The 9,185-nt window shown below is 45.5% G+C and overlaps 1 protein-coding gene across 1 annotated transcript in view; it reads right to left on the bottom strand.

Annotated features, from left to right (window-relative positions):
- The window catches only part of LOC109471272, a 19,688-nt gene that overhangs the window by 5,374 nt on the left and 5,129 nt on the right, over window positions 1–9,185 (bottom strand). Inside the window, exons 3-7 of the mRNA XM_019770556.1 lie at window positions 8,485–8,544; window positions 7,628–7,824; window positions 2,971–3,148; window positions 631–673; window positions 3–201 (exon numbers count right to left, since the gene is read on the bottom strand). Coding sequence (XP_019626115.1) covers window positions 3–201; window positions 631–673; window positions 2,971–3,148; window positions 7,628–7,824; window positions 8,485–8,544 — 677 coding nt within the window. The remainder of the gene's footprint in view (window positions 1–2; window positions 202–630; window positions 674–2,970; window positions 3,149–7,627; window positions 7,825–8,484; window positions 8,545–9,185) is intronic.

A 9,185-nucleotide genomic window follows, 5' to 3' on the forward strand; every position in this document is an offset into this window, starting at 1 on the left:
ACTGCGGCGGTGCTGCAGTGGCTCCCATCCCGCCCGGCTGGGCGTACTGCGGCGGTGCTGCAGCAGCCCCCATCCCGCCCGGCTGGGCGTACTGCGGCGGTGCCGGTCCCGCGGTGTAGTACTCCTGCAGAGGCGCATGTGGACTGCCAGGTGGCGCCAGGAACACCTGCTGCTGAGCTCCGAACTGTCGCGAAGCAGGCACTGGAACAACAAGACGTCAATATATCAGTACGTTTCACTTGCTTTAAACTTCTTTACACAGGGCATATATCTACTTTTTAGCCATATGTAGCCATAAGTGTGAACTGATTTCATTTATATTGGAAGATGTCGCTTAATTGGTTTGAGGAATGCATTAGCTCTACCAGGCGTCAGCCGGAAAGAGTAGAAATTGGCCAATTAAAAAGAGAGATGACATGCCAGAGGAGTTGGTTAGCTAGTACCGTTTGCTGCACCTAAACTGTACTCTCTAGCTGACCAACTCCCCTGGCCTGGCATGTCATCTCACTTTTTGGCCAATTTCTACTCTTTTCAGCCGCCTTCCAATCCCTGGTAGAGGCTATAAATACGTGGCACCATGGTACGAGAAAGCACGAAGGAGGGAACTTCAAAAGTCGCCAAAGAACCTACCTGCTTGCAGTAGGATGAACCCGCCCTGTCCGTCAGACATGATCTGTGTGTAAATAAAGCCAAGAACAGAGTTATTATTACATAATAACCTAATAAGTAAAGAGACTTTTTTACACAACCAAGTCTTTTATTTAGCCGACGTTTCAGTGACCGTCTGTCACCTTCCTCAGGGCAATTCTGACTGGGTCACACTGTACTGCAGCACAGGTGTCGCTGCCTAGATGCACTCCCAAACGTACAACATCTACATATCCACACATGTGCGTGATTGGATTACAGGGAAATGCATCTACAATGCGGTCCCAAACGCGCGAAAGTTGGATAAATATATATATATACATGAACATGAATGTGAACCAGTCAGAATTGTCCTGAGAAAAGTGACAGACGGTCACCGAAACGTAGGCTGAATAAAAGATTTGGTTGTGTAAAAATAGTCTCTTTACTCAGTGACTTACCAACCTGATGAAACTTTTCACGGCCATGATAATGAAAGTTTAATGAAAGTTTATTGCAAATACTTGCCCGAGGGCTAATTGCGGTTACAAACAACATAAGACATAAAATACAGTGGTATGTGAGACTATATCTACTTCTAGCATTGTACTATATTCTACAACATACATGGTACTATTGATAATAACCTGATAATTTCATAACCTCTTCTCCAGGCAGATTCTGTGGGACAAGGGGAGTCTACATTTGCCATCTGTAACCATTGGCCACCGACCTTGTGCCCTTGGGAAAGGCACTTTACACGACTTCCCTCACTTCACTCAGCTGAAAATGAGTGTTGTCCTGTCATGTATTTGTCCCATGTGTTGGTGGCGGCATTAATATAAGTTGAAAAAACTAGAGTGTGCCGCCACCACGTCTTGTGATTACTTGTTGGAATAAAAGAAATAAAAAAGAACATTGGCCGCCCCCACTAATAGTTTATTGGCCTTTTCCCCAATAGGACAACATTGCCTGAAACGAGCCGAATAAAAGCCAAACTATTTGGCTTTATCCGGATAGTTGTATTCTCGTGGAAAAATGGCCTTTATCTGTTGTATCTAGAAATATTCCGTATCATGTGAAGGGGGCCGATGTTATGTTGTGATGCTATCAAGCCCTTGAGTGTTAAAAGCATGGGGGAGGGGAGGGGGGCTGTTAAAAACGAAAAAAGTGAACCCAGGGTCCACATACAATGTAGTACTCCCCACTGTGGATCTTCCAGCAGCTTGAATAGTGAATTGACCCCCATAAACACATAAACATCCCAGGCTGTCTAGTCTCTAGAAACAATGACAGGGAGAGATTAGCATAATACCGGTCGATCGGATTCAAATATTTTTCCTTACTGGTTTTCAAAGTAACATCACAAAACTGCTGGCTATGCACATGTAGAATGATCAAGATAATTGTACCTAAGTCAAGTAATCAAGAAATTAACTATCAACAGCTTCTTTCTGGAAAATCAACCCTGTGTTCAATTTCAACTTTATAAAAGGCCCTATCAGAAATGTCTATTTATAGTAGATACAGTATTTATATTTGTAATTTGAAAATGTCTTCCTCACAGCTGAATTTGCGTTGACATTCAGTGTGCCTAGAAACATGTCTTCTAATTGTGGTGTCCATTTGGTAGTCTATAAGAAAACACCACACAGTATACATGTAGATTGGAGCTCAGATGCTGTTAGAACCATACAAGTAACTGCAGGCCAAAGTCTAACCAAGGCACTGACACTACTAGGCAGAGTTTGACCAGCCAGTGTTGTCATTACATTCTGTATTTGGTGAGACTAACTTCTTACAACAGTACTTCAATTCCTTATCTGTTGTTTGTTCTTTTTAGAATGTCTTGAAGAGAAACTTGTCTTGGTCACTCACAGTCTTAGCCAGGTCTCTGCCCATGTTACCACCACGGTAGTCAGAGGTAGACTGAGGTCCAATAGTTTATGTTAGCCGAATTTATTGGGTGATTTTATAGTACAAGCATGGTCTTTAATTCTTACTCAAACACGTTCACATACATGTATATGGTGACAGGAGTCTAAATGCCTACTATACAATTGCAACATCATGTAACCGGACATCAGTTACCATGGTGACAGACGTCAACAAATGAGGCCATTGGCCAGGTCTTCTTTGGAGAAGAAGAAGAAGAAGAAACTGAGCAAAAACAATATGTTTCTGACTCAGGGAGAAGAGTCGCTGTTACAGTTCTATACCCCTAGCTCTATGCCTAGAAGTGACCAAAAAAATGGCCTTGCTTTGAGCGACACCGTTATAAAATAGCTAGCACATTCGTGTATAGTGAATCACATAAGATAGATAAGGAACTGTTCTACTGACCGGTGTGTTGGTGGCGCTGCACAGTCCGCAGCAGCACATGATGGAGACCACGAACCCCAGAACCAGCTCAGCGAACGCCAGCAGCGCGTTAACCCCATGTAGAGCCTTAGCCGTGGTGGTGCAGTCATCCTTATCGCTGTAGTCGGCTACCGGTTCAGGTGGGTCATCAATATCACTGCTGGAAAAAAAACAAGACTGGCAATGAAAACATACATTGCCATGGCGACGGTGTTCGCTGTTAGGGGGATTTTTTGCATGGCACTGCCATCATTTCATGATTTCGAGGAAGCCTTGGTACCCACCCCTCCCCTGAGTGTATAGTGAACGAGCCCCGGGGTTACAGAAAGTAAGGCATTCGGGGTATACAGGTTTTCCCAAGGGTTTCCAGGAATGTGGGTTTGTCAACAGAGCTGGGAGACATTCCTGTGGACATGCAATGCCTGTGGACAAAATCCCTGTACAATTCCTAGAATTCTTGCGAACTGCACACAATACTGTACCATTAGGAGCCTCCTTGAGACGTCGCCAAAAATAAAACATAAGGCTACAGTATCCTATTTATCATGCTCAGCCATGGACCTCCAGTATGAAGTTATGCGGAAATAGTCGTCTGAAGCAAAAAGTTGACTATGCGCTGAGGCGACCGCCCTAAGCGGGCGCCCATTCCCACCCCAAGCAAAGCCCGTCGTGCCGGGTTGGGTGGGTGGGCCGCTTTCGGCTCCAGACGCGGTCGGAGGCCCCTGGCCTGACCGGATAGAATGACGTCATGCAGGTATTGTATTGTGGGTGATGACGTCATACCTTCCGGTCCAATAGCCGAGCATGACAAATAGTATCCTATTTATCATGCTCGGGGCACCGCTCATTCGACTGCTGTTTTCTCGGCGAGCTGCATCGGTAGCCCACTGTGCCCTTGCTGCTGATGGAGAAACAAAGCGAAACCTGCGGCTAGCACACACGATGGTCAAATTTGGGCCCAAATATTCCAACCTTTTAATCGAACCGAATCATGTTCGATATGACGTCATTCGAATCGAATCATGTTCGATACGACGTAAATCGAACCGAACGTTCGTTCGATCCGGGGTCACCTGCGGTCGCGTACAGTAAACCCGCGGCTTCAAGCCCGTTTTTACACGGGTACCGCCTAACAGTAAAAAATCAACTTTTTCACAAATATAAACCGATTTCGGGACAGTACATCTATGCCCTATTTTATAGTTGATATGTAACATGTAACGAAGCTACCGCCGTCATCGTGTGTGACCTTGACGATCGTAATTGTTGTTTACGGGGATATAAGATACCCCATGCACTTACTCACACGGCCTGACATGCGTGCAAACATGGTATTTAAACCGGAACAAAAACAAATCCCATTTACCTCAGAAACGTATTAAATTGTAAGCAATACACAAATCTCGATCTGTGTCGGACGGATTTTTTAAAGATGGCGTCATTCTGGAATTATCGGTCTTGGAAGTTAAAAAACTGCATTTTTTGGCGAATTTTTCGGCCTTAGCAACACTTTAACTTTGAAATAAAGAAAACTGTCCGACTCAAATCTTAATTTTGTTATACTGTTCTCTAAAATGCAAAAATGTGGGGTTTTCTGGGAGATTTGGGGTCGGTTTAAATCAGTTGTTTGGTTATTGACGTCGATTGTTCTAAAATAAGCATTCGACGCGTTGAGAGTGATTTCACACACATTTAAGCGTTGTAATAAAAACAACAACATTTGAGGTATATGCAGTGCTGATTTTATCACATTTGGACAGGAGAGTCCCCGTGAAACTGTTAATTATTGCTTAACAAAATGTTAACTGTTGAGACTGGCTGCACGGAAGCCGCGCGTGGAACCCCGGTAACCTGATACCCTTCCGTAGAATTGGAAACTTTACCCTAGAAATTGACCGCCGTGACAAACATGATGCAAAATAAGAATACATAGTGCATGCCCCCATATCGCCACAAACTTCCAGGTGAAGTGCAGGAACTCATGCACAACACGCTATAACCACCTCTACATGACAAGACCACAACACCAGCCACGCATTCAGTCACTCTTTTCTCCCCCCCTGCCTGGAACCTTAAAAGTGGGATTTACCACGCTAGCATGAGCCAACCAGGCCACTCAAACCTCACACAGCTAACACATACCCGTGTTCTTGCGCACCGCACCAAAAATTACCATGACACAACATCACATTAGCATTCACCTTCACCTTGTCCCTTCCTCTTCTGGAGGGTCGGGGACTGTGGTAGCATTCAGCACAAGCTTCCTCCATCCATCCCTGTCCTTGGCCATCTGTGTGCAGTCAGCCAGGGACCTGCCTGTCCAATCTCTGATGTCGTCTGCCCATCTCCTTCGCGGCCTCCCTCTGCTCCTGCTACCACAGATCCGTCCTTGCAGGATGTGAGTTGAGATGTTCTGTGCTCTCGACACATGTCCGAAGTACTGTAGTTTCCTCCTTCTAATCATGTGTAGTAGTGATCTTCCGATCCCTAACTCTTCCAGGACTGAGGCGTTTGTACGATGTTCTGTCCAGCTAACTCTGAGCAGCTTCCTGTAACACTTCATCTCGAAGGCCTCGATCTTCTGTGTGTCTTTCGCATGGAGTGTCCATGCTTCGCAGCCGTAAGTCACCACGGGCCACACCAGCGCTCTCAACACCCTCATCTTGATGGACATCTTTAGGACTATGTCCTTCCAGATGACGTCCAGGGAGCTAAGGGCTGTCCTCGCGGCTCCCAGGCGCGCACTGACCTCCCGGCTACTTCCAGCTGTTTCGTCAATGATGGCACCCAGGTACTTGAAAGTTGACACCTGCTCCAACTGAACCCCCTGACAGAAGATCCTCAGTACTGTGGGTTGCTTAGTTGCTGCCATGACCTTGGTCTTCTTGGTGCTGATCTCCAGCCTGTACTGTAGAGACACAGTGTTGACTAGGTCCAGCAGCTCCTGAAGTCTCTCAGGTGATGTTGCAATCAGGGCGATGTCATCAGCAAACCGTAGATTGTTGACAGTCCTCCCACTGATGTTCACACCAATCCATGAGAGTTCACCAGCAGACTCTCTCATCACTGCTTCCGAGTAGAAGTTGAAGCAGATCGGTGAGACGAGACAACCCTGGCGCACTCCTTTCGTGACTTGGAACCAGTCAGTTAACTCATCCTCCACTCTGACCGCTGCTTGTTGTCGTCTGTACAACTGCTGTAGCGAGTTGACTAGGTACCTGGACACACCCATATCCTTCAAGATCTTCCACAGGGTTCTGTGCCTTACATTAGCATTACACACACGCAAAAATGTGCTATGAGAGGTATGAGCGAACACTTGGCACCTGGCTTAGTGGTCCGCCGGATTGATAATTCCATCAACCCCGAGCAGCAAACCACTGTAAAAAAGAAAAAAGGAAACACGACCACAGAAAACTAGTCCGAGCTCGGAACACTCGGACGAGGTCTGCCACTGGGGGAGCCTAAACAAGCATGGTCAATGAGACTACAAACGTCTGAAAACGCCAGAGGAAAAATTACATGAAATCTGAACGAAAATAAAAAAAGGACAGTCAAATATATTACAACCCTGCAACCGCCGCCTGGTCCTGCTAGAACTGGGCGTCCCTGATTTGCCCACGGCGAGGATTGCAACGGATTGCGATTCCTCTTTCCAGAGGACGAGTGGGGCAGCCATCTTGCATCTCTGGGCTGGTCTCTTCAACCGTACCTAAAAACTGTTGATTTGAAGGCAAAACTAAAAAATTACATAACACTGGCGTAGTTCCTGGTCTAACTTCTTCGTCACCGCTGACAGAAAACGTTTCTAGCTTTCCCCTGAGAAGGATGGCAACGGATTCTATCCTGCAAAGAAACAAACCTCTCCATGGCCAGACTCGTCTCGTAGGCATCCTTCCTTCCTGCTCCTTTAAAACATACAGTCAAGGAAAATATTGGCCAAACAAGTTATGAAACAAAACACAGACTATAAAAACTGTGTCTAAACTCCGCCGGTAGCTCTCGTACGGCACCCAAACCTGCCCTGCCACAGCCCGGCGCTCTACCGGCTCAACGCCGCGATCGCCACGGTCTCCCCGCACGAACAGTCCCGCCGGAATCCGCGGTGCCTCGCCTCGACGGGTTTTGCTGGGGTGGGGTGGGGGGCTTGAGCGTAGGCCAGACGTGGCCGGTGGAACCGGGCCTGACCGGATAGAATGACGTCATGCTGGTATTGCATTGTGGGTGATGACGCTATACCTTCCGGTCCAATAGCCGAGCATGACAAATAGCAAGTAAATTTTTATAGATGACACCACCGTGCGCATTGATTTTCGCCCGATTTTGAAAGAAGAAATTTTGTTGCCCTCTATAAGTGGACAAAATCGTGAAAAAAAATCCGAGACCATAACTAACCTGAGGGCAATATGCACTGGAAATGTAGTGTATAAGTGAGAACTTGTGCACTTGTGTCATTAGCCTCTGTACACTTGAAGAATCCACACAGGCGAAACCGGTCGTGTGACAGGCTGAATAAAAGTTCTAAACAAGAACTATGCGGCTCCAGGTGTCTTACTGAGGGACGACTGCGAGTACAAGATGTCGGTTAGCTTAAGGAATGAATCCCCCCTACTATGTACGGGAAAGGAAAGCTTCTTACAAATAATCGAACGCGGTAAAGTTCGTGGCAGTGCCGTTGTAGTAATCATAGTCAGAAGCGTTGACGTAGACGACGCCACATCGAACACCAATCCAGCGCCAGTAGCAGCTGTCCACGATCGCTCCGGTCACCGCCAAGCCGAAACTGCAGAAGGTCGCGAGGATGGTGAAGATTCCCAGCACCATAAACGCCACGATCTGAGCGAAAAATTTTAACCATGAAACTCCAAAGCAACATCATCATCATGCCGTAAGTTTAAACTGTAATTTCCAATACAAGAAATTGGACTTACGACTGCGCAACTCCAGTCTTTGTCAAGGAATGAACAATCCACCGCCTCAGTGACGTCATATTATGCAGATGACACACGTGACTCGGTAAGCAGTGGATCGTAAGTTGCAGAACGTCTGTGTCGCCCCCCGTCTTCGTTGAGGGAAGAATGCTCACCGAGTCACGTGTGTCATTTGCATTACATGATGTCACAGAAGCAGTGGATTGCTCATTCCATGACAAAGACTGAAGTTAACGTAGTCCAAAATTTGGATGAGTCTAATTTCTCGCGTTAGAAATTACAGTTTAAACCTACGGTATAATGACGTCCACCAACACAGATGAATTTTTAAGATTTTTAAGATAGTCATTGACGAGCAGATAACAGATTATATGGATTCTACGCAAGGAAACTTTTATTCAAGGAACTGGATAGATTTTGAAAACTGTCAGACGTTTCATCAGTGACAAAAAGTAGTGAATGCTACTTGACAACTGTTTTGTAATTTGTGCGTGAGAATAATTGCTTCCCCAACTACATGTAAGGCTGACCTATAATTGTAAAATAACGCTCTATATCTACTCACCAGCCAATTGTTTTTGGGATTCTTCCCGCTCACAACTCCCAGGATTCCAGTGCTGAGAACCTGAAATATCAAATATCAGTTTTTATGATGTAAACTTTGTCAGTAAACAGTGTCTATCCATATCCAGAGTCCGAATTCTTTCTTGACCTTGTCGTAAAGCCTTTCTTGTTTGCATGACAGAGTCACGTAGATTGTTGCATTATGGGACCAGCAAAAGGTATATCTTCATTGAGTTATTACTATGAGTCGTTTCCGGCCTTATTGCATAGAAGCTGCAATGCTGCTCAGAGGCGCCAGGGGTACACGCAAAGTACTAATAGTCACCCTCCCCGTTTTAGTAAACATTTTAGCGCAATGCCTGACATGGCATTGAAATAAACAACCATGCGTTCCAAGTATGGACGACATTAATTCTCAAATACGCCGATTCGAATTCAAACACGGGTGTTACACTACCAGGTGCATAAATGTGAAAATTATGTGAATTTCGTGCAAAATTTCAAGGAAATGTGAAAAAATGTGATGTAATGTGAATTTTTTTGAGGTTCAACAGCATCACATTTTATCACATAAGTTCACAGAAAATCATATAAAATAACATTTCTGAAGCGCGACACCTTTATGTGAAAAAATGTTATTATTTTGCGTCACATTTTTTTCACATTTGCAGTGAACGGTCCAGAAAAATCACATTTTCAAAT

This window comes from Branchiostoma belcheri, unplaced genomic scaffold, assembly GCF_001625305.1.
Source record: "Branchiostoma belcheri isolate BF01 breed outbred unplaced genomic scaffold, Haploidv18h27 scaffold245, whole genome shotgun sequence".
Lineage (NCBI taxonomy): Eukaryota > Metazoa > Chordata > Leptocardii > Amphioxiformes > Branchiostomatidae > Branchiostoma > Branchiostoma belcheri.